Raw genomic sequence first — 27,377 nt, forward strand, 5'->3', positions numbered from 1 at the left:
TTCCAAACGGTTGGCCAGATCTGCCACAAAATCAATGGGCAGAGGCACAGCAACAAGTTACTTCCCTCATGGATGTGGGGGCTATTCAGCCAGTACCAAAACTAGAAAAAGGACAGGGGTTTTACTCAAGACTGTTCTTGGTACCCAGAAAAGACAATGCCTGGCGCCCAATACTGGATTTATCGACTTTGAACACATTCTTGGACATCCCAAAATTCAAAATGCTGACTTTGCAACAGCTTCTGTCCATGCTGGGCAAGAACACTTGGCTAGTGACTCTAGACTTGAGACATATCTGCATATCCCAATAAGGGAATCGTGCAGAAGATACCTCCGCTTTAAGGCTGGTTTTATGCATTACCAATTCTCTGCTCTGCCCTTTGGCTTATCTACTGCGTCCAGTGCCTGGTACCAGTAATTGCATTTTGCAGACAAAGAAGCATGCAAATCTATCCATACTTGGACAACTGTCTCATTCAAGCAGAAAACAAGGACATTCTTCTTCAACATCTGGCGTTTGTAAAAAGGATTATAACATGCCTAGGGTACACAACAAACGAAAAGAAATCACAACTGGTACCCTCTCAAAAGATTACATTCCTGGGTGCAATCTTGAATACAACTGCCCAGATGGCTTATCTTATGCCAGACAAACAAAGGCAACTGACTATTTACTTCAAACAGATAGCAACAAAAACCCAGTTATGTGCAAGACAAATTCTGCAGGGTTTGGGGTTCATGGCATCCTGCATTCTACTAATTCCATATGCAAGACTGCATATGAGGAAACTACAGTGGTATCTAAAAAGTTTATGGAGTCATCATTGTCACAGTCTGGAAGCAATGATTCCTCTCATTACCTGCCTACAACAGGAGCTTCTTTGGTGGGCAGAGACATGTCACCAGAACATGGGACGGTCTTTCACTCTACCCCCTGCCAAACAAACCCTAACTACAGACGCATCAGACTATGCTTGGGGGGCCCACCTGGCGGTGGGATGCATTCAGGGCATATGGAGCCCAAACCAAATGCATCTGCATATCAACCAGAAAGAGATGTTAGCTGTTCAGAATGCCCTGACAGCCTTCAAGGACTTACTTCATCCAGGACAACTACTGATAAAGACGGACAACACCACGGTTATGTGGTACATAAACAAGCAGGGGGGGTACACATTCCTACACCCTTTGCAGACTAGCCATGGAATTGTGGGACACAGCTTTGACTTACCAAGTACATCTTCAAGCTCAGTTCCTGCCAGGAAAACAAAATACTCTGGCAGACGACCTAAGCAGAAATCTTATGGACCCTCATGAGTGAAAACTGGATCCACAAGTCTTCGACATGATAGCAGAGAAATTGGGCAGCCTGGACATAGATCTATTTGCCTCCCCCCCAGAATTATCAATTGGACAAATTCTGCACAAGGACTTATCACAGACAAGCATGGAAAGTGGATGCGCTATCCTTCAGTTGGAAAAACCTATCAGTCTATGCCTTTCCTCCTCTGCCTCTTCTTCCCAAGGTCCTACTCAAGGTCAGACAGGAAAAAACAAAAATGATCCTAATTGCACCGGACTGGCCTCGCCAGCACTGGTGTCCAATTCTAAGGAATATGTCTCAACTCCCCCCTTGGTACTTGCCTCAAATACCTCATCTACTGTCTCAGCAGAACAATCAAATTCTGCACAATCAGCTCCAAACTCTGAACCTGGCAGCTTGGCTGAGCGTATAATTATTCAAACAATACCTCTCGGTAAATCTGTGATGGATGTCATTTTGGAAGCCAGAAGGCCTAGTACTAGAAAATCTTATGCTGATAAATGGAAGAGATTATGTGCTTGGAGCTAAGCACAAGGGACTGACACAGCAAAGCCAAATATTCTTCAGATCTTACAATACTTGACTGAGATGCTTGACAAGGGCCTTTTTCATCTATAAAAATCCATGCCTCTGCCATCTTGGCTCTACAACACGGAGCCTCCCATCTTTTCTCATCCTTTGCTAAAACAGTATCTTAGAGGGGCCGAAAATGTAAGACCTCCCAGAAGATCACCAATTCCTGCATGGGTCCTCAATTTTGTGTTGGAAAAGCTCACCCTGCCTCCTTTTGAACAAGCAGCTACTGCAGATATAAAGTTTTTATCTTGGAAAATAGCTTTCCTTCTGGCAATCACTTCAGGAAGAAGGGTTTGAGAACTTCAGGTCCTCATGGCTGTGGAGCCTTTGATTATATTTTACCCAGACAGGGTGTCCCTCAGGACCAATCCTTCCTTTATGCCTAAGGTGGTATCCATTGTGGCTCTTAACCAAACTATTCACCTGCCAACTTTTTACCCAAATCCGCAGAATAAGGGGGAGCGGATTCTGCATTCCTTGGACGTACACAGACAACTAAAATTCTACTTAAACAGGACCAAATCTCTAAGAAAGTCTGAGCAGCTACTGTTGGCATTTGCTGCAGGATCAGAGGAACCAAGGCTATTTCAAAGCAGACTATTTCAAAGAGGATAAGTCACTGCATTCATTTCTGCTGTTTGCATCATGGTAAACCGGTGCCCAAGGGAATCAGGTCACATTTCACCATGGCTGCATCTACCTCAGCAGCTTTTCTCAGAGGGGTGCCAACCAAAGATGTTCTAGAAGCTCTGTTCATACTTTTACAAAGCATTATCATTTGCCTCTTTTCTCTAAATCCAGGGCAGGTTTTGCCACTGCAGTTCTACAGGGCCTTATAGCCACTCCTAATGCTATTTGATTCCAGCCTCCCATCCATAGCTTTGGGATTCTACCCAAATGTAATGACTGCAACAGTGAAACACGAAGAACATAGTACAGTTGTGTACACTTACCATAAATGTAGATGTTCGAGTGTATTCACTGTTGCAGTCCGGGTTACCTACCCGCCATCCCCCTTTTTTCTAGAGCTTCTCTTTCCTTCACTATATTCTACAGCCTTTGGGGTGTATTTGCTTTTAGATGAAGGTAAAGTTTATGTTGTTACAATTGCATTTATATATATATATATATATATATATATATATATATATATATATATATATATATATGTTTTTTTTTTTTTTTTTGCCTCCACATTTGGGGGGCACCTGACATCTGGGGCAAGAAAAACTAAAGAAAATGGCATCGGCTGCATGTTTTATACCCCTGATGACCTGATGTCATGGAAGAGGAGACAACAACCGACGCAGGACACAAGACTTTGATATTCAGGCCGACTGAGGGCAACCTGCCAGCAGATTACCCAAATGTAATGACTGCAACAGTGAATATACTTGAACATCTACATTTATAATAAGTGTACACACCTGTAAGATATATATATATATATATATATATATATATATATATATATATATATATAGATATACATATATATAGATAGATATATGTGTGTGTGTATAAATATATATATCTATCTATCTATATATATATATATATATATATATATATATATATGTATATGTATATATATGTATATGTATATAGAGATAGATATAGCACTGTGCACTTCTGTTGTTAATATTTCAGCATTCCTTTTTTATTGTAGCAGTAGTTCTGTAGTGTGTTGTAGTGACTAACATTTTTTAAAGTCGTTTCTGAGATGATTAGCTATGGAAGTAGAATCTGAAAGGATGCTATCTATTAACCCATAATGATTCTAGTGGGAGTTCACAAATAAAGCTAGACATTTGTAAATGTGGAAGTGCTTGAAATTTGGTCGTTTGCTTTACATATTTCTTTTTGTTTGTTTTTGCTGCTTTCAGTATTTTCTTATTGGAGTTAGTTATCCTAAAGAATGTTATGGTTGTGATTTTGAACGTGGTCCTGTATCTATGTATGCTTGTGTGTGATGGTATATGACTACACTGATGTTCTTCGTGTTTCACTGTTGCAGTCATCACATTTGGGTTATCTGCTTGCAGTAGCCTTCAGTCGGCCTGATTATCAAAGTCTTGAGTCCTGCGTCGGTTGCTTTCTCATCTTCTATGACGTCAGGTAGTCAGGGGTATAAAGCATGCAGCTGACATCATTACATCAGTCTTTCTTGCCATGCGATGCCCAAAGCAGCAGCAGTTCGCAAGTGCCGGTCGGCCGACTCCTGCAATTTTCATTTTCAAGTTTCAGTACCGAAGTCTTCAACTAAAGCTAAGTACCCCGTTAGGGAAACTTTTTCTTGCTCTAAACCGATGTCAGTAAAAGTCAGTAATTGTATTTCTTGTGGAAAGCAAATACCTCATAAAGATTTTCATTCGTACTGTATTCCTTGCCTAGGCCCTGACCACAACGTACCTCACTGTCGGTTTTGTGCCTTATTTAAACAGTGAACTGTTCATCGTCTGTATATTTACGCTTCTAAATATTTTGGTACTCGGTTCAATTATCCAAATATGTCTTCGGTAAGCCACCTGACTACCGACATTCCGAAAAAACGCAAAGATAAAGACAGAAACAGACCGCCTAGGTCCAAAGCTGCCGACGACGCTTTACCTAAACTAGTCGCCAGTTCGCCGGTACTCAGTGAGGTGCTTTCATAGCCCCTGATACCCGCTACTTCAGATTTGCAGGCCTCTACTGAGACCCATTTGGAGTCTGGTATACCGTGAGATGCTTCAACTATGGAACCTGCGGATGTCTCTACCTTGGATGGGTCTGGAGCCGCTGTGCAGGCACCGGCTTCTGAGTGTGTATTCAGGCCTACTGACTTGCATATTAAACTGGCGCCATCTTCTTCTTCAAGGCCTAAAACTCGAACCATTCCTAGAAAACTGATGCCCAGACCACATGGTCAGGCCTCTTTGCCTAAAAAGCAAATGATAAGAATGGCTGAAGACCTTATTACTTTAATCAGGGGAAGCCAACCTTCCCCCTCTAAGAGACCTAGGACTGAATTTGCTTATGATATTTCTGATCAGGAATCTGAAATTTCTGTTTCCTCTGATGAACAGGATTTACCCTTATCTACCTATGAGGATTCTGATGCAGAGGACTCTATTCCCTTTGCTTCCCCCCAGAGGATTTCTCTTTTGATGAAACCTTGCATACTCTTAGGGAGCATTTCTGCTGGGAAAGCCAGGATTACTCTGATTCTAAAAAGAGGCTCAGGGATTTCTTACTCCTGCCCCAATACGGGCCTTTAGCTATCCCTCATGTATTCGATAATGTTGATGATGCCTTTTCGGAATCTAGCTCTGACTCTTTACCTCCTGCTCCGAGAAAACCTGATAGGTATTACAGGGTTCCTGACTCTCACAAGTTCCTTTTTAAAAATCCTATTGCGGATCCTGAGACCATTTCTCAGGGATCCAAGGGCATTAAGGCTACTACTGCCAAAAATCCTACCCCCCTCTGATAAAGATTCCAGGGCGCTGGATAGATGGGGTAAGAAGATATACACTTCTGCAACCTTGGCCATTAGGGCCTTAAACTGCCAGTTTCATATGTTAAAGTATTAGCAGCATATTATTGGATTGCTTAAACAGAAAATGATGTTGATTCTTGACTGTGCTGAAAATAAGGATTTACAGGATTTAATGCATTCTGCTGAACTTGTTGGAAAACGTACTTTGCAGTGTGGTTTTGATTTATTAGAGGCATCTTGCAGGGCTGCTGTCACTGGGTCTGTACTTAGAAGGCATGCTTGGTTTAAGGAGCAATCCTTGCTAGATCATGTTAAAGCTAAATTGCTGGATGCTCCCTTAAATCAGGACCGAAAGTACTTAAAACGATGGAGAAAAAAGCTAAATCTATGCAAACTGTTAAAGATTTCCTGCAAGTAAAACCTCCAAGATTTAGTAGGCATTGGCCCTCTAAGAATTGGTCCTTTCCTGCCTCTTCTAGGCCTTCAGTCCAAAACCAGAACCAGCAGAACACCCAGGCTTCAGTCCCAGTGTACGCACAGGAGTAAGCAGTGGGGGGCTCCCACTTCCAAATCAGGGAGTAGTACCCCCCCCCCCCCATGGTAAGCTGTCTCAATGACTTAACTTTAATACTTCCAAGCACTTCTCAACTGACTGCTCCTTTAGGGGGAAAGATTGCTCTGCAGGCAAAAAACTTGGAACTCATTACCCAGGACAAATTGGTTTTACATTCTGTTTCCCAAGGATACAGATTTCACTTCCACATATTACCAGCCCCAAACGGTTGGCCATATCTACCCCCAAATCAGTGGGCAGAGGCTCAAAAGCAAGTACTCTTTCTCTCTTAAGCATAAGGGCTATTCAAACTGTACCTGAAGAGGAAAAGGGACAAGGTTTCTACTCAAGACTTTTCCTGGTACCCAGAAAAGACAACTTATGGCATCATATCCTGGACTTTTCTATCCTAAACACCTTTTTGGTGATCCCAAAATTCAAGATGCTAATTCTTCACCAGTTGCTTCCTATGCTAGGCAAGGATGCCTTGTTGGCAACACTGGATTTAAAGGAAGCCTACCTGCATATCCCAATCAGGGAATCTTGCAGAAGAAAACTACACTTCAAAGCAGGCTACATGCACTATCAGTTCTCTGCACTGCCCTTTGGCTTATCTACTGAGCCCAGGGTATTCACAAAGTGCCTAGCTCCAGTAATTGCATTTTGCAGGCAAAGAAATATTCAAATATACCCATACCTGGACAATTGTCTAGTTTATTCAGAAAGCCAGGACATACTTTTGAATCATCTGGCATTTGTACAAAAGGTGCTAACTTGTCTGGGGTACACCATAAACGAAAATAAATCACATCTTGCACCCTGTCAACAAATTACATTCCTGGGAGCAAGCTTGAACGCAACTTCCCAGATGGCTTTCCTCACACTAGAGAAACAAATTCATTTGACAACTTACTTCAAACTAATGGCCACAAAAACCCTGCTATCTGCAAGCCAAATACTGCAAGCCTTGGGGTTCATGGCCTCCTGCATTCTCCTAATTCCATACGTAAGACTGCATGTGAGGAAACTACAGTGGTATCTAAAAAGCCTATGGTGTCAACATTCTCAGGATCTAGAAGCAATGATTCCTATCATACCTTGCCTACAGCTAAGAGTTCCTTTGGTGGGCAGAGGCCTGCCACCAAAACAAGGGACTCCCATTCACTCTACCCCCTGCCGCCCAAACCCTAACAACAGACACATCAGACTATGCATGGGGGGGGCTCACCTGCCAGGGAAGTGCATTCAGGGCAAATGGAACCCAAGTTAAATGCGCCTGCATATCAATCAAAAAGAAATGTTAGCTGTACAGAATGCTCTGACAGCCTTCAAGGACCACATTTTTCCAGGACAATTAATGGTAAAGACGGACAAACATCACTGTTATGTGGTACATAAACAAGCAGGCGGTACCCATTCATACTTCCTCTGCAGACTAACCATGGCTCTGTGGAACACAGCCTTGAGCTACCAAGTGCATCTACAGGCTCAATTCCTGTCAGGAAAACTAAATACACTGGCAGACTAACTAAGCAGAAATTTCATAGACCCACACGAGTGGAAACTGAAACCAAAGACTTTCAACATGTTGATAAACAAATGGGGGAGCCCAGATATAGACCAGTTTTCCTCCCCACAGCACTACCAATTGGACAAATTCTGCGCAAGGACTCCCCACAAACAAGCTTGGAAAGTGGATGCCCTGTCTTTCAGTTTATGCCTTTCCTCCTCTGCCTCTCCTCTCCAAGGTCACTACTAAAGATCAAACAGGACAAACCGAGGACGATACTGATTGCACCAGAATGGCCACGCCAACACTGGTGTACCCCCTCTTACGCAGTGTGTCACTGCTGGTTGCATAGCACCTGCCTCAGACCCCTACCCTGCTGTCACAGCAGGAGGGCCAGATTCTGCGTCCTCAGCTTCAAACCCTAAACCTGGCAGCCTGGCTAATTACCTTATCTCTCCGTTACCATCCCTCAGCAAACAAGTGTTGGATGTAATTTTGGAGGCAAGGAGGCCTGGTACTAGAAAATCTTATGCTGAAAAATGGAAAAGATTATTTGCCTGGAGCTAAATTCAAGGGATGGCCACAGCAGCGCCCAGTTTACTTCAGATTCTGCAATACTTAACCGAGATGCTTCACAAGGGCCTTTCTTTTTCCTCCATCAAAATTAATGACTCAGCCATTTCAGCTCATTACAACACAGAACCAACCCCTCTTCTCTCATCCACTGCTCAAGCAATTCCTCAGAGGGGCCAAAAACTTAAGACCACCCAGGAGAGCCCCAACTCCAGCCTGTGACCTTAACTTTGTATTGGAAAATCTCACTCTACCTTCTTCTGAGCCAGCTGCCAAGTGCAGAGTTAAAATTCCTTTCTTGGAAAACAGCCTTCCTTTTAGCAATCACTTCAGCAAGAAGAGTATCTGAATTGCAGGCCCTTATGGCAGTGGAGCCTTTCTTCAACTTTCATGCGGACAGGGTGTCCCTCGGGACAAATCTCTCTTTCATGCCCAAGGTAGTATCCAGTGTCGCTCTTAATAAGTCCATTCATTTACCAACCTTCTTTTCTAATCCACAGAACAAAGGGGAACAGATACTGCACTCCTTAGCTGTGCACAGACAACTTAGATTTTACTTGGACAGGATTAAACCTCAAAGGAAATCTGAACAACTGCTGGTAGCATTTGGTGCAGTGGCAGAGGGGAAGGCCATTTCAAAGCAAACTATTTCTAAATGGTTAGGCCACTGCATTAATTTATGCTATAAGCAGCATGGAAAACCTATCCCACAGGGGCTAAGACCACACTCAACCAGGGTTGCATCTACCTGTACAGCCTTTCTCAGAGGTGTCCCTACCAGGGACATCCTAGAAGCTGCTACCTGGAGTTCTGTACATACTTTCACCAAACATTACCATTTGCCAATTTTATCTAAATCCAGAGCTGGCTTTGCCACTGCTGTCTTGCAGGGCCTTATAGCTGGTCCTAATGCTAAGTTCCTCCTCCTGTCCTTAGCTTTGGGAATCTATCCAAATGTGATGACTGCAACACTGAAACACAAAGAACATAGTACAGTTGTGTACACTTACCATAAATGTAGATGTTCGAGTGTATTCACTGTTATTGTCCTGGTTACCCTCCTTGACTTCTTTTGGCTATACCTCTATTCTCCTTTACTATGCTTCAAAGCTTTTTGGTGTATTTGCTTTTTTGTTGGACGTATAACCTTGCATATATATATTTAATTGCTTCCCATTAGGGGGCACCTGACATCTGGGGCAAGAAAAACTGATGTAATGGCGTCGGCTGCATGCTTTATACCTCTGACTACCTGTCGTCACGGAAGATGAGACAGCAACCGACGCGGGACCCAAGACTTTGATAATCAGGCCGACTGTGAGGGCTACTTGCAAGCAAATAACCCAAATGTGATGACTGCAACAGTGAATACACTCGAACATCTACATTTATGGTAAGTGTACACAACTGTACTTTTCCTGTAGGAGTCACAGTTGCTTGAAATATATGCTGCAGCATATGCCCTTGAGTTCTTTAAATCATTGTATAGTTATCTCTGAAAGAATACTTAAAGTGAAAAAAGTTGCTCATAATGGAAAAGCCTTCTGCATATGTTTCTTCTATAATACAAGCTAAAAAGTGAATATTCTTTAAACTGAAAAAAATTAGGAGTGGCAATGTTCCTTTCATACCAACAGACTTAAATGTATAAGATCTTTGCATCTGTGAGAGAGAGCAAAATGGAAATATGTATGTAAATGCATTTTGTTGTTTTGCCAAAATCATGCAGTTTTGGAATGAGTAATTAAGTCCAGGGCACATAGGTTACAGACGGATTTTCCTCTATAAAGATATAGATGTCATTCAGTACTTTGAGGCTAACTGCTGCAAAACAGAAGTGTTTTGTACACCATATGTGGAAAAGTTGTAGATTTAGCAAGATATTTTTCAGTCTGAAAAGTCTGCCAAACATGTTGTAGAACAAACTTTATCAGACAGATATGTTTCAGGCAGTGGTGATTCGTGTAGCTCTAATGCTGTGTGTGTGTGTGTGTGTGTGTGTGTGTGTGTGTGTGTGTGTGTGTGTGTGTGTGTGTGTCTGTGTGCTCGAGTGCGAAACATCGAGTCCCCAGTTAACCGAACGTCATAATATCGAGACTAAAATCTTGAAAACAGAAATACTGAACGGCGAAGTTTTTCTCAGGTTAAGCAACCACTTGCCCAGCATGCCCTTTTCTCCACTGTAGTGCAATCCTGGAGTTGGTATATATAGTTGGGGGTACAACCCCCCCCCCCACCCCACCTAAGTGGGTTTTACGTACCTCCTTCATGTTTCATGTAAGTTTGGACAGGTGTTTCTTACCCTGGGAAAACTTCACCATTGGGTATTTGTTTTCACGATTTTCATTTCAGTATTATGACGTTCAGTTAATTGGGACTCGATATTTCAGTGTAGATTCATATGCGTACATACATATATGTACACACACACACACACACCCATCCACAACCCCTTTTTTTTGCATTTCTGCATATGGGGTCAGGATGTCACTTCAACAGTGACAATCACCTCGAGCCAATGTTTATACCGCCGCGTGGCTATACCTACCACACACTTGCATGCATACTGAAACCTACGGCTAGTTTAGTGTGTCCAGCCAACCTACTGCATGTCTTTGTAATGTGGGAGGAAACCAGAGTACCTGGAGGAAACCAAAGTGAACACAGGGAGGACATGTAGACTCCGCACAGAAGGCACCCCAGTCAAGAATCAAACTGGGAACCTCTTATTGTGAGGCGGCAACCCTGTCCTCTGTGACACTGCACCACCCTATAACTGCATGTAGTAAAATAGTAGAACATAAGCTGTAACTATGTTGCATATATTGTGGCACAGCACCTTATTCTCATCTATTATAAGATGGAAAAAGTAATGAAGGCTTTCTTGGCATGTGCATTTTATTGCAGACAGTTTACTAATTTGACCATCTTAGACCATGTTATTAAGTGTCTGTTACAGATGTGTTTTATCTTTCTTTGCACTAGGCCTTGAAGAGTGTTGTTCTGTATGTAATTTTGTCACCATATGACAATGAACAGTCCGACTTGGTCCACAGAATTAGCACTGATAAAAAACTAGAAGACATTCCTAAGTATAAGTAAGTTCCTTGCTTTACAGTTAACTTTTATTTTCCTTAAGAAGCATTTGAAAATGTTCATCTGTTTTCAGTCTGTGAAACATTATTACTGTTTAATGCCAATTTTCAGTAGTCTTTAACTGTACTGTAGAATAAACAAACTGGTTACTTCAGGCAGCTTGCAGTTTTCTGAAATCATTAGGTTTCAACCGTAGACTTTTTTTTGCCTTGCCTTTTGTAAATTAGTAAAAATCTAGCTTGCAAACAAAAGACAGTTCAAGCCTTTTATGTATGGTTGCAAGTGTGAAACTGGAAGTTGAGGAAATCAGACATAGATTCACTTTGTATGCTAAGTTCTAGCACAGTTTGTCTTTAAAAATGTAAGCCAAATTACTTGGCTATTTCCTGTCACTGCAACTGGTTATGCCACTCTACATGCCACTGCATAGTAATAAAAGACCACTGTAAACATTTATTTTCACATTGGTAGAAACAGATAAGCTGTAAAGATACTGTAATGTTTTCATGATTGATTTATAATGGATGTCTTATTCTCCAGGCTGTGAACCTTTTTATATGGCTGTTTTATTATTATTTTTTTTTTAATTGTTTGCGTAACTGTTCTTGTTATTGGCAGGTCTTTATTTCAGATAGCATAACATATGTGCTTAGGCTACTGTGTTGTACTTCTGCGGTAGCATGTAGTATATAACTTGACAGCCACATTTTTGTGGAATACACCAAGGAATTTTGTTGGATCTTTGCTAAACCATTTTATGGTGCCTGGATGCTGCCTGATGTTCATCGTGCATACAACTGCAGTCATAACAGATGGGTTTTCCTGCCGTCAGGCGGGTCCTCGGTCTGCCGAATTCCAAGGTCTAGGTCCGGCGTCGGTTGTCGTCGCTTCCTCCGTGACGTCAGTGCGACAGGGGTATAAAAGATCCAGCTGACCCCATTTTCTTCAGTGTTTCTTGCCGCGCGGTGCCCGAAGCAGAAGCAGTTCGCAAGTGCCGGTCGGCCAGCTCCTGAGATTACGAATATTTTTCAACCAAAGTCTTCTTGAAAGCTAAGTACCCCATTGGGGAAACTTTTCTTGCCTCAGACCGATGTCAGACAAAGTTAATAATTACATTTCTTGTGGGAAGCAAATACCGCATAAGGATTTTCATTCCCTCTGCATTCCTTGCCTAGGCCCAGACCACGACGTCACGGCCTGTCGTTTTTGTGCTACATTCAACAGACGCACTATTAAGCGTCGGGCAGAGTTCGCCCAACACTATTTTGGCAAAAAGTTTAATTACATTATGTCGTCGGATACTCCGACTCCAGTCGACACTTCATTGGCGGTGTCTTCTGTACCCAAGGTCGCAGGCCCTTCGGCCCACACCCCGACTACAGATACCGAAGCCACTATTGGCGGTGAAACTCAGAGTTTAGATAGACCTGCCACCCCTCAAGGTGTCTACAGGCCTTCCTCTTCTTTTTCCATCAAGGCTTTCACCAAGTCTAAATCAGCCATGCATTCTAAAAAACAAGCTCCACAGGGCCCTTCTCAAGGCCCCATGCCTAAAAAGCAGTTGCTCAAAATGGCTGAGGATTTGATTACTCTTATTAGGGGTTCTCAACCCCCCCCCCCCCCATGGACAAAAGACCCAGAGTGGAGGAAGAATCCCCCTCCTCGGACCAGGCCTCCATTATTTCAGAACATTCTGAAGACCAGGAACATTCTTACTCCCCTTTTGAAGATTCTGATGCAGCGGAGTCCATTTGCCCCCCCCCCCCCCCCGAGGATTACTCTTTTGGGGAAACCTTACATACCTTGAGGGAACACTTCCACTGGGAAGGCCAAGAGTACTCAGACTCCAAGAAAAGGCTTAGAGATTTCCTCTTGCTCCCTCAGCACAGGCCTCTGGCTATACCTCCTGTCTTAGACATTCTAGATGATGTGTATTCAGAGGCTTGCCTTAACCCAGATTCTTTACCTCCAGCTCCAGTCAAGCCTGACAGGTATTACCGGGTTCCTGACTCACACCAATTCCTATACAAAAGCCATGCGGCTGACCCAGAAACTATATCACAGGGTCCCAAGGGAATTAAGGCCTCTACTGCTAAAAATCCATTACCTTCAGAGAGAGATTCCAGAGCTTCATAGAGATGGGGGAAAAAGGTTTACACCTCGGCCACCTTAACCATGAGGGTATTAAACTGTGTCAGTTCCATATGTTAAAGTACCAACAATTTCTGTCATCACAGCTGAGAAACAAAATGTCACAACCTGAACAACCAGACTTGAAGGAGTTGCAGGATTTGATACATAGTGCAGAACAAATGGGTAAACATACCTTGCAATGTGGTTTTGATGCTTTAGAGGCCTCATGTAGAGCTGCTGTTACAGGATCAGTCATACGTAGGCATGCCTGGCTCAAAGAGCAAACCTTACCAGATCATGTCAAAGCTTAATTGCTAGATGCCCCACTGCAAAAAGATGTATTGTTTGGTGTTAAAGCTGAGGAGGTATTAAAGAAAATGGAGGAGAAGGCAAAATCAATGCAAACAGTAAAAGATTTCCTACAGGTACAACCTCCACGTTTCAGTAGAAACTGGCCTTCTAAAAATTGGTCCTTTCCAGCCACGGACAGACCCCAAAGAGGTAGATACAGGCGCCCGAGGGGCAGAGGGCAATCTCAAGGATCATTTAGAGGCAGACAATGGCAAGCACCCACACAAAGAGGTGGTGAGGATAGTTCACAGCCATTCAGAAAGCAGAACCACTGACTTTCCCCTTTGCATGCCAAGCAAGGCTCAAATGGCAGCACCTTTAGGCGGAAAACTGGCATTATTTTCGAAAAATTGGCATATTGTCACAAAAGACAAATGGATCCTGGACATTATAGACAGCGGCTACATATTTCACTTTCACACCCTTCCAAAAATGAGAGGCATGCCAAACCTGCCACACAATCAAAGGGCAGAGGCACAGAAACAAATTTCAGATCTCATGGACATGAAAGCTATTCAAGAGGTACCTGTACAAGAACAGGGTCAAGGTTTTTATTCCAGACTATTCCTGGTACCAAGGAAGGGAAAAGATTGGAGACCTATTTTGGACCTATCCACCCTAAACGTTTTTTTTTTTTTTTACTCGTACCAAAATTCAAGATGCTCACATTACAGCAGCTTCTTCCCATGCTGGGCAAGGAGTCTTGGCTGGTAACATTGGACCTCAAGGAGGCATACCTGCATGTCCCAATCAGACAAGATTGCAGAAGATACCTCAGATTTCTTGCAGGTTCAACCCATTATCAATTCTCTGCATTGCCCTTTGGCTTATCTACTGCGCCCAGAGTGTTCACGAAATGCCTGGCATCAGTAATCACCTACTGCAGATTTCAAGGGATACAAATATACCCTTATCTGGACGACTGCCTGATCCAAGCGGACAGCAAGCACATACTTATGAAACATCTGGCGTTTGTAATAATGTTGTTGAATTCTCTGGGATACACAGTCAGCAAAAAGAAATCAAGGCTAATACCCTCTCAAACAATAATTTTCCTGGGTGCCAGCTTGGATACAAACACCCAGATGGCCTACCTCACGCCAGAGAAACAAAGGCAACTATCTCAATACTTCAGAAAACTGGCAACTTTCACTAGGCTGACTGCAAGGAAAATCCTGCAGGCTCTGGGATTCATGGCATCTTGCATCCTACTAATCCCATGTGCAAAGCTGCATATGAGGAAACTTCAATGGTACCTAAAAAAACTATGGTCTCAACACAGCCACAGTTTGGAAACAATAATACCACTAATTCCATGTCTTCAAAAGGAATTTCTGTGGTGGGCTCAAGCATGCCAAAGAAACACAGGTCTCCCATTCTGCAAGCCTCAAGCAAATCAAATCATCACAACAGACGCTTCGGACTACGCCTGGGGGGCGCACATGACAGATCGGTGCATTCAGGGCAAATGATCCCAAAAAGAAAAGCACCTACACATCAATCAGAAGGAAATGCTAGCGGTAATAAATGCTATTGTAGCTTTCAAGGACCTACTGCATCCAGGCCAGCTATTGATAAGGACGGACAACACCACAGTAATGTGGTACATAAACAAACAGGGAGGTACCCATTCATACCCCCTATGCAGGCAAGCCATGTCTCTTTGGAACATGGCTCTAGAATCACAAATCGAGCTTCAAGCACAGTACCTGCCAGGCAAGGAAAACACACTGGCAGACAAGACAACCTAAGCAGAAATATGACAGATCCACACGAATGGAAGTTGCATCCTCAAGTTTTCACAAGGATAACTCAAGCATGGGGAAGGCCAGACATAGATCTCTTTGCCTCCCACAGAAATCACCAATTGGCAAAATTCTGCTCAAGGACCTTTCATCCACAGGCCTGGAAGGTGGACGCACTCTCCTTCAGTTGGGCAACAATGACAGTTTATGCCTTTCCACCTCTCCCTCTGCTGCCCAAAGTTCTATTAAAAACCAGAGCAGACAGACCAAAGATGATGCTCATTGCTCCAGACTGGCCAAGACAACACTGGTACCCACTCCTGAAAAGCCTGACGCATTCCCCACCATGGATCCTGCCTCTAATGCCTCTTCTACTGACTCAGCACAACTTCAAAACTCTACACAGTCAGCTGAAAACACTCGGTCTAGCCGCATGGAAGATTCCTTAAATTCACAACAGGCCCTACTCTCCAAGGAGGTGCAGGATGTCATTTTGGAGGCCAGAAGACCTTCTACAAGAAAAGCCTACTCTGCAAAATGGAAACGGTTTTGTGCCTGGAATGAGAAAAAGGGTCAGAATCCAGGAATACTAAATTTACCCCAAATATTACAGTACCTAGCTGAGATGCTAAGCAATGGACTTTCATTCTCCTCCATCAAAATCCATGCCTCAGCCATTTTTGCAAAATACAACACTGATCCTCCTTTATTCTCTCACCCCCTCTTAAGACAGTGCCTCAGAGGGGCTAAGAATATAAAACCCCAAAGAAAACAACCAGTACCTGCTTGGGACCTCAATTTCATACTAGAAAAACTGACCTTGCCTCCTTTTGAGCCAGCTGCTTCAACAGAACTACAATACTTGTCTTGGAAAACAGCCTTCCTCCTGGCAATCACTTCAGCTTGCAGGGTTTCGGAACTACAAGCCCTCATGGCTGTGCAGCCTTTCATCATTTTCCATCAGGACAGAGTTACCTTACGAACCAATCCATCCTTTATGCCAAAGGTAGTATCCAGGGTAGCCTTGAATCAGGCTATCCACTTACCTACCTTCTACCCTAATCCTCAAAACAAAGGGGAAAGACTGCTACATTCCTTGGACATTCACAGACAGCTGCATTATTATTTGGACAGAACAAAGCCTTTCAGAAAATCAGAGCAACTCTTTGTGTCCTATGCTGCAGGAGCTCAAGGGAAGCCTATTTCCAAACAGACAGTCTCAAAGTGGATAGCCCACTGCATATGCTTTTGTTACTCTTTTCATGGTAAATCTGTACCTGCAGGCATCAGATCTCACTCCACAAGTGCCACAGCTACCTCTACAGCTTTTCTCAGGGGGGTTCCTACCAAAGATATTTTGGAAGCAGCCACTTGGAGTTCCGTACATACCTTCTCCAAGCACTATCACCTACCATTATACTCCAAATCTAGAGCAGGCTTTGCCACTGCAGTCTTGCAGGGCATCCTGGCTCCTCCTAGTGCCTACCACCCCTTTTTTAGCTTTGGGATTCTACCCATCTGTTATGACTGCAGCTGTATGCACGATGAACATAGTACAGTTTTGTACCTACCATAAATGTAGATGTTCGAGTGCTAATACAGCTGCAGTCCAGGTTTCCCTCCCTCCTTCCCCTCTAGGGGTATTCTTTTATGGTGTGTTTGCTTGCAACTACTGTTTTTTGATTATATTGCATTGCATTATTACAAAATTTTATGTATTGCCTTCCTTCTGGGGGCACCTAACATCTGGGGCAAGAAAAACTGAAGAAAATGGCTTCGGCTGGATCTTTTATACACCTGTCGCACTGACGTCAGGGAGGAAGCGACAATAACCGACGCCGGACCTAGACTTTGGAATTTGGCCGACCGAGGACCCGCCTGACAGCAGGAAAACGCATCTGTTATGACTACAGCTGTATTAGCACTCGAACATCTACATTAATGGTAGGTACAAAACTGTAGTTTTTATTTCTTTAAGTACCATGCCCATATTTCTTTGTAGGTGTGTTGACTTTATACACAGAGGCTTCACACCTACATGCTACATGGGGTGCAGCTAATGAGCTCTTTATATGGGACAGTAGGTTGTTAATGATGTTGTACACTTTAACCCCATTACAGTACTTTAAAGTGACCCTTCCCCTTTCAGACTGAGCCCGTCAAGACTTGTCTATGTTACCTACGGCAGGAGACAAGAGATTGATGGGTAGGCAGATGAGCTGCATTGATATTTTGGTACACACACACACACAAATAACTGTATGTGTGTGTCTGTGTGTGTGTGTATATATGCACACACACACGCACACACACACACACACACACACACACGTACATGTAGAGAGAGTGCCATAAAATATATAAACTCAAAATGTGTAAAAAAAAACTACTGAAAACTCATAATATCAAATCACAAAATATCTAATCATTTTATCTAACTAAAAATACCCAGTGTCATGCACTCCAACTACAAAACCACGATCAAGTGCCATCTTGGTAGTGGTACTGTTAGAGAAATAGTTTTTAGTAACGTAATATGTTGGGTTAGAGTTGGCAGACATGGGTAAAGTGTGCAGGGGGCTTCCCCCTGTACCATCTTTCTCATGTGTGCTAACCCTAACACTGCTAGTGCCCCTACCCATAACTCTGCACATTGCATTACGGAAATCCCTTTCCCTTACAATACCACTGCACAAGACAAAGATTGTGAACACACAACATCAAACATGCAAAACAGTAAATCTGTCCCCTCTCCCTAACCTGCAAACAGTTGCACAAACACACCAACCACTATAACATTTTTAGTCAAATATTCATTTTTCTGTACATTCCTACCTCCAAGGACTTTTAAAAAAATGAACATTCAGTCAGATGTACTTTAGATATTTTGAATTTTATATATCTATCTAAATAGATAGATAGATGTATAGACATATCTATACACATATACACACACACACACACACACACACACACACACACACACACACACACACTAGGTTCCCTAATTAATAGTTTGCATCCTTGGCAAATAAGAGGTTTATTTTATTATTATTCTCTTTATTTAACCATGTTAGAGTGCTGCTGCTTTGTTTTTTGCTCTGTTTGCTGACTATTGCACTTTAAATTATGTTATAGTGGCCCTAATATTGTACTGGTTGCTGACATCTACATTTTTGAGAAGCCTTCTAGGCAGTGTTATGTAATTTGCTAAGTATCTGTTGCTGGTACATAATTGTTTCATTCCTGCACTTCTGGCCCTGCTAAAGGGATTTTACTTTGGGAGTTAGCCTGATTTGCCTCCAAGCTAGGAATCAATTTGCTCAGGTTTGATGATTGGCCAGAGGGTTTATTTTGTTTATTTTTAGCAGTTTTCTGTGCTGATGTAAAGTCGGTACGTTTGCACCATTCTGAGCTTTTTCAAAGAGCGCCCATCTGCTTGGCATCATAACCACACTCTGACAGCATCCCAAATTAATTTTTTTCCCTATATTAGACTTTCTTAGAAATCTCCTCAGTACCTACTCTTGTGGAAAGAGCAACTGCCTTTCACAACAAGAAACACAGCCCTGCAAAGACAAGTAATAATTTAGTAGCCAGCTGTTAATCCCCGTTTACCATCTCGTTTTAAAAAAGCAGAAGTTCATAGGTTCATAGGTTGGTACTAGGCTATCAGCCTAGCCTAGCCATAACAATTCCCTGGTTATTTCTTCCCACACTATTTACTTCCCTGAACCCCTGTCTAGCAGGGAGACTGACGTGATCCCCGAGGTGAAGTTAATATGTACCCATGGATTTACACTTTACTACTATCTCTGCAGGCAGCTTGATGGTTTTGGACATCCTGAGGCAATAAAGCAATTGTATCATGCTTACTGACACCCACCTCTGTGAGAGATGTAGTTGCACAGTGTCTGTAAGGGCACAACTCTCACTTACCAACACCAAAACTACCAAATAAGCTGTCAGTGGCACACACTACATCTGTTAAAAACATAGTATGGACCAGACACATAGACTCACTTATGCTGAGGTTCTTAAATGTAATCTTCTAAAACCTTTGAGACATCACATGCAAATAACTTTTCTCATGCACCAAGACACACACATTGTCATAAGTTGTCTTGATCTCTAAGCCCATAATGGAAACCACCACATAACACTGTACCGTAGCCATATGAGACTTTTGTGAGACACATATATATCCCTGTCACCAGACTGAGCAAGGAGAGAGCCACGGTCAGCTGCCTGTCATGGCCTAGGATCCACCAGATGACACGCTTACTGAAGTCACTGCATCACAAGTACCAGTATGACTCCATCGTAGACCATGTTGGTGTAAATGATCTAAAACGTACCTCTTTGGACTCTATGAAGAGAGACATGATAGAGCTCTCGGGCTATGCACCCCAGGCCAATATAAGTGCAGTATTGAGCAGCTTTCTACCTTCTACAGGGGTGATGTCACAATACCAACAGAAGATAATTGACTGATGATTGGCTTAGGTTTTGGTGTCAGTCCAAGAGGATTCAATACTTGTCTGCCTGGTATGGTAGACAGACCACACCATTTTGCTAGGGATGGTCTGCACCTAACCCCACCACCACCACACACACACACTCACGCATGAGCTCACATTTTCAAATATTGACTAAAACCTTGTCTTCCCATATTGTGCTGTTTTTTAGGCAGTGCCAATCTTCTAAACCTACTGAAATGCCTAAACCAACTCGGAGTAATCGAAAGGTGTTGCTGCTCAATGCCAGGAGTTCAAACAAGACTGTGTAGACATCTGTGCATTTACAAATGTGGTTTAAAGACAAAGAAGGCAGCCCAGCAGTGCAAGGTTATAATGCCTTCCACACATTTAAACCATTCTCATTTTACATTAAACACAAACATATCTACAGGCTGGTCAGACAGTCTTACACACTTGAACTTCTCCGCATCCAACTTGTAAGTATCTCGTACCATAACCTTGAAAGTTATAGGTTTCCCTGTATGACCCAGGAAGCCCATACTGCCTACATAAACATACTAGAGAACTCCCCATTCAACCCAACACAGTATTCATAGGTGACTGTAACTACCTAACATTAAGTGGGAATTGTACACGACCTCAAACATGCAGGCCCAGGGATTCCTGGACTTTGACACAAACACCTTTGAACAAATAACCTGCGTGCCCCCAGAGGTGCAAATATCCTTGACCTTGTCCTCTCAAACATGGGGGAATGATGCACTCTCCTCAGTGTAAAGTCCTTATTGGTCAGGTCGGACCACAAAGCTGTCTCCTTTGAAATAAATATTAAGCCCAGGGCCACAGCTAACTTCAGAACATTTCAAAACTATTCCAGGGCTAACTACCTCCTACTAAACGACAGTCTAGCAAAATTCCAAGCCATACCCTAGACACTGAGAACATTTCTGTCTATGCAGAATTGTTCACAGAAACACAGTGAAATCATGTAAATGGTAGCATAAAGGCAGCTGTACGTACCCAAAAGAAACATAGGATCATCTCTAAAATCAAACCACCTTGGTGAAATCCCAATATAAGTATGTTATGAAACAAAAGAAATGAGATCATGTCCAAAAACATGAAGGGTGTTGCCCAGTAAGGTAAATGCTTCCTCACCAATCTAAACAAGCTACTCAGGAGGCTAGTTAAGTCCACCAAAGCCAAAATTTATATAAAAACAGCCACAAAAGCTAAGGGCAATCATAAGGCTTTCTTCATTTATGTCCGCAACCTTAAAGGCAACCCTATGCCAAACTTATAGTGAATGGAGCCACCTGTACACAGCCAGAGAATATAGCAAATCTGCTATCTAGTAAACAGCTTCAACTTTACTCCCACCCCTGTCACTCCTAGGAAGTACCCTCCACCATTTCTCCACCAACTGTCACTAGGGGGCAGGTCCTCACAGCGCTAAGGCCCAGAGTACTGTTGTGATGGGTCCTGATAATATCCCAGGATGCCTCCTGAATAGCAAGAAACATGATCTGTCAGGCCTCCTAGAATGTATTTATTCATAGCCTCCAGACAGACTGTTTGCCTTACGAATGGAGGACTGCAGTAGTTATCCCTCTAGACATGGGATAATCTTCTACAGACCCATAAGTCTAACTGGTCTTGAATGCAAGGCCTTGGAAATAATTATCCTGGATGTGTTAAACCATGACATAGGTGATCTGCAAACACTAGACCTTACCCACTTTGGTTTAGTGGAAGGCAGATCATGTGAACTTAACCTGATGGACTACATTGAAAAGGTCACTAATGTTGTTGACAAGGGCACAACAGTGCACACCATCTATCTCGACCTGGCTAAGGCTTTTAACATCATATCTCACTTTGACATCATTGATAAACTTACAAAATTCAGCATAAGCACACGTCATACAATGGATAGCCAGTTGGCACAAATAGGACACAAGAAGTTAGGATGGGAAGTCCATCTCAACATAGTGGCCAGTCATTAGTGGAGTCCCACAGGGGTTGGTGCTGGAGCCTTTCCTTTTTTGGCATCTACTGCTCTGAAATCATGGCAAATGTCAAGACCTTCTGACTGATGCATTTTGCAGAAGACTGTAAAAAAGGCTTTGTCAGTGAAACCCCCAAAGGTAAAAATACCCATCAAGAGGGCCTGACACAGACATCTGGTGTCAGAGCCATGGACTAAAATTCAGTGCAAAAAAATGCGCAGTAGTACTCTTTGTAATGAGGTCTACCCCTGGAAATTGCCCCATTGGTAATGCACCCCTAAAAGTATACCAGATGGTCAGGAATCTGGGAATGCATGTTGACTATAATCTGACCTTTGACCACCACTTGTCCTCTATAGTGGGAAAATCACTCTTAAATTGCTCAGCTTGTAAGTAAAGGGCATGGTATTCACGTACAAGGTGGTCATTCTTCTACTGTTTTCCATTTCTCATTCCAATACAGCACACTCTTCAGCATGTACCTGATCAGGCATTTGCAACAGCTTGAGGGACCACAGAGGTTCCTTGCAAAAAAGAATACACGGACTGAAAAAGAAAAAGTCCTGTGCAGACAATGTCAAAGCCCTATCCCTGTATGTAGTCTTCTACAGACTGCTGAGTGGAGATCTATACCTAAAAGTATACCAGATGGTCAGGAATCTGGGAATGCATGTTGACTATAATCTGACCTTTGACCACCACTTGTCCTCTATAGTGGGAAAATCACTCTTAAATTGCAGGTGGTCATTCTTCTACTGTTTTCCATTCTCATTCCAATACAGCACACTCTTCAGCATGTACCTGATCAGGCAAAAGAATACACGGACTGTCCTGTGCAGACAATGTCAAAGCCCTATCCCTGTATGTAGTCTTCTACAGACTGCTGAGTGGAGATCTATGCTTGGGCTACAAGGCATCCTCTGATCCCACACTGATGGATCTGTTACATTTCTTCAAACACCTAGCATCAGAAATGGTTTACTATCAAAATTGCGAATGACAGAACGAATTTCGTTCATTCGCACAAATCACAACACTGAAAAATGCAAAAGAAGAAAGTGTCATATTTAAGGATGAGTATTCGAATTCTGCATTATTTGACATATGCCTTCCCCTGCAGCTTTCAGAACAGCAACGGATGTTATAGTTTTCAGCAGTGCATACGTACTGCAAAACACGGAAGTGCCTGTTTTTGCAGGGAGGCAAGCCCCCCTGCACCCCCTCACCCCCCGCAAATTATATATTCCAACTCTGAGATCACACTACAGTGGGGAACAGGGTAAATTTCTCAATCCGCACTGTACTATCTCTAGTCCTAAGGTCAACCACATATGTGCGAATGCACCATGCATTCACAGTACCAGAGGCTCGAACACATGTAGGTTTAGCAACACGGAAGTCAGCCAAAGGTTATTTGACATTCTATGTTCGCCAAACCTACACTCATCATTTTGATGGTAAATCTCAGAAATACCCGATCTAAGGACTTGAACTGTAGTCTGCGTCATAAGCAAGACGTGTTGGATGGACAGATATGTGTCTCAAAGATTACCTCTTCCCTGGAACAGACTCCCCATCCAAGTTAGCTCATCCCTAAACATATTCAAACTTATCTTGGACCAGCAGATGAGAAATGGCACATTTATCCTTGGTTTGGTACCTGTGACCTTAATGGACAGGGGCAGCCTGTCAATGTTTGATATGTACAAGCCTATATTGTAACTGTAAAATTCTGTGGGGGGTATTGACAATTATCAGCAATATTTTGGTAAATTTGGGGTAAGCTTAACTAAGCTTAAAATGACTCTTATGCCAGTAGCAAGGTAACTACCTATGAACCTATGTATTTATAAGGGCAGACACATATACATAGATATATATATATATATATATACATATATATATATATATGTGTATATATCCATTCAGTTAGTAGGGTAGGATCACTTGGTGGCAAATTTCCCATTGTGTCTGCTGCCTGCAGGTCCTGATGCTAGTTGTGCTTAGTAGGCTGTTCATCTGCAATATACCCCTAGTGAGGCAATAGCTGAGGATTGTACTTAGGCTTGGGAGTGTCTCACCATAGTGGGGGGTTGACTTCTGACTGATGTGTACCTCAACCCCATTGCCGAAGGTGGCCCAGCTGTGGCTTGAGCAGGTGATGTAAGCTGTTGTGGGAAGAGCCGTGGGTAGGCACATGGCCACAATGTATAGCATTCTGAAGCTTATTGCATGTTCACTCCCCCAGCTGCCATTGACCATTGGGCCACTAGATTAGGATGTAGCCCATACCAATGAACACCCTGATCCATCAGCTGGTGATGTAGCTTAGTAGTTCCTCTTGGGATCAGGGAGGCGGACTTTATGCTGCTACTCGTATTTCACCCTATCCCCATCCTGGTGCATCTCCTTCCGTATGTGCCAAACCCCATATCGTCGACATTATCCTGCCTTCCTCATTACCAGTTTTCTACATTCTTTTGTTTCTATCCATCTTCCCATTCTAGTGTGTACATCTGCCCTGTTTGCATTGTTGTGGGTGTCTGTCTGTCTTTCCCTGCACACTAATCAGTCTTCTTTCCTTCTCTTAATTTCCTGTAACCTTATAACTTTTCTCCGTCTTTTCTTCTTTCTGCAGGAAGAAAGAGAGATGCTGTCCCCATAAAAATATGGTGCCTCGCTCCCAGCCTTCACAGTTGTGTATGTTGTCCTTCTGTTTGTTCATCCGCTTCCTGATTTCCTGAATAGCTCTTTCTTCCTCTTTGTATATATCTGAAAGGTATCCATGTCTGTGGACACATCATAACACTTCAGTTGAATGTTTACCATGTCTTTATGCTCCTCTTAGTGCTGGCCTGCTGGGTAACTCGCTACCTACTTGCACGAACAGCAAAGCCTCTGTATTGGTTGGGATTTGATGTAATGGTTAAGGTGTTTACTTCACATACAAAGGATACAGAGCTTGTTTCTAACCTTGGGAAGCATGACTAGACTTGAAAAGCCCCCCTTGGGTCGTTAGCGTAGTAATCACCTATGAACCTATGTATATATATATATATATATATATATATATATATATATATGTACATGCCGGTGTGTGTATATATACACACACATATATGTATATATATATATATATATATATATATATATATATATATATATATATACACACACACACACACACACACACACACTAGAAAGCTTATTTGACTGTCCTTTACTACTCCTGTCCTAAAACTCCTTAATTAACTTTCTAAACTAGTTACTTTTCCTGCGTTAGAACTCCTTACTATTACCTCTCTCTCTCCTATACATCCTTTCTATACGCTTACCCCTTTGTCTTTTAATAAGTAATTATAGAAAGTGATTCTTACCTTCTCTTAGCCTATAGAACACAATCTCACTGTATAACTGTCTCCCAGCCTAAGTATTACGTATTTACCTTTGGCCGTTGGGACTCTCTCTGCCTGCAACTGGTTCACACCCTTCCTTTTGGTAGGCTCCCCCCCTCCACCTTGTCCCGGTATTTTATGTCCCGCCCACCCCTCTCCCCCTTCTATTAATTACGTTAAACCTATAAATATAGACTAGTACCTCAGGCGCCATTTTTAAATCCCCTAGCCCTAATTAGCAATCCCTTGTCCTCCAGGCGGTGTGCGGTCCGTAAGTGTGTTTTTCTTTATATGAAATATACATACTCTGTATATGTGAATAGCTTTGTATATGTTTTGATAGATAATTAAGCACTATATTTTTTTAAACTGTGATACTTTGTCTAGCCATGCTCCAAAGTTGTACGTTTTTTTCCGCGTGGTGTACAAACTGCTCTGAAGGTATCCTCTGTAGTCTTCTGACTAACTAGAGCTGCTATCTACTACTAAGAGCTTCCAGTAGGTTTTATCCAGTAGTTGGTTGTTGATTTTCAGTCCTTACCGATACTTACTGTGTTCTACACCAGTCGCGCTCATTTTGGGCTTTGGCGTATACATAACTTCAACACGCTGCTTATGAATCAGTAGGGTTTTTCCTCCTTTGTCACTACTCTAGGTATTATCCGGAGAGGTCATTATTGAAATGTCTTTTTATCTAGGATCTCTAAAAAGATTGACCGGTAATAATCTGTAGTTTATTGAATACGGCTAGTGGTGAGCATACCCTGTTGTGCTCTTGTCCGCATGCTAACCTGAGAGTTTGTAACTCTAGCATTCTAATCTATGGCGTATGAAAAGTTTTTTTAATCTCAACAAGTCGCACGCCTTCTGCGTGCTACTAGGAGTAGATCTATTCAGAGACTTAATTGTAAACTATAATTTTAAAACTGCTAACAGCATTTAAAGAGCTTTTAACAGGATTTACAAGTTATTTTGTTCTTAACAAATCGCACTCCTGTGTGCTACCCGGAGAAGATTTACTTTGAACTATACTTTTAAACTTGGTAACAGCCTACCGAGAGCTTCCAGCAGGTTTTATCTGTTATTTATAAGGGCTGTATAAAAATCATAATTGATATGTGCTGTATCCTCAACCTGTAACGCTCAAATCCTTCCTCGGATATTTAGTATAGCACTGTAACACAGAAATGCAGTTATAAAGGGGTTTCTTAACTATTGATTATATACCATAGCGTTACGCATTGTTACCTAGCCTGCCACGCTACTATCTCTAGGTCAGATACAAGCATAGGATTTCTCCTAAGTAGCTGCTATAACATGCTATCCGGTCAGATATTTTACCGCTTATAGCACACTTGATTATGCTCAGGTACACAATGCTGTATTCTCTCACCTAGTTTTACTTTAAGTTATTTTTTATTATTAAGCTCTAAAACGCTGTTTTTCGGCTAGCTGTGCTAATTTTACTGCCCGGCATGCTATTGACGCACACAATTTGAAATTAAAGCTGTACACTGAAAAGCGATTAAAACTGCTGACTATATGCTGTGTTCTGAACATGTAACATAGATTGTTTGATGTTACTTAATGCCAAATTTGCTATGCTATCCTGTACACATTATCTAGCTAGTAACCACCACGTGTGTTTTTACTGTTTGAAGTTTAACAAATTTTTTTTTGTTTTGTAAAGGTATATCTTGACTACCTGTGTTTAAACTGTATTGCATCTCACACTCCATTCATCTACTGACTTGCATTTGTCTTCACCAGTTCTCATTCTACTTCTGCATTGATTTTAACCTAGCTGCCATCTTATATTTTACTTCTTCTCTATCTCTCTTTCAGTTTTTAAGCCTTGTGCCTGTGTTACAGGCTCTCCCCCTTACTGCAACATAGCAAGGTAGAAGGAAACCAATCAAGAACAGAAGGGCATACCCAACAGGAAACCCTACGTGAACTACCTAGACTCTCCTCGCTTAGCCACACAGTGTAGGAGATAACCTACTGTTTTTATAGGTATTAAACTAACTTTTGTGAGTGCTTAAAGTAGAACCTATTGTAAGGGCCAGCACACCCGAGGACCTACCCCTAGGCCATCTCCTACTTTCCTACTTGTTTTCCTCCTTTACCTCCTATCTTTAGGCTAAAAT

General features: G+C 42.4%; 1 protein-coding gene across 1 annotated transcript in view; it reads left to right on the forward strand.

Annotated features, from left to right (window-relative positions):
* The window catches only part of PSMD12 (proteasome 26S subunit, non-ATPase 12), a 694,608-nt gene that overhangs the window by 560,344 nt on the left and 106,887 nt on the right, over nt 1-27,377 (forward strand). Inside the window, exon 8 of the mRNA XM_044085094.1 lies at nt 11,003-11,115. Within this exon, the coding sequence (XP_043941029.1) occupies nt 11,003-11,115 (113 nt within the window). The remainder of the gene's footprint in view (nt 1-11,002; nt 11,116-27,377) is intronic.

This window comes from Protopterus annectens, chromosome 10.part0 (genome assembly GCF_019279795.1).
Source record: "Protopterus annectens isolate FY-2018-M chromosome 10.part0, PAN1.0, whole genome shotgun sequence".
In the NCBI taxonomy this organism is placed as follows: Eukaryota; Metazoa; Chordata; order Ceratodontiformes; family Protopteridae; genus Protopterus; species Protopterus annectens.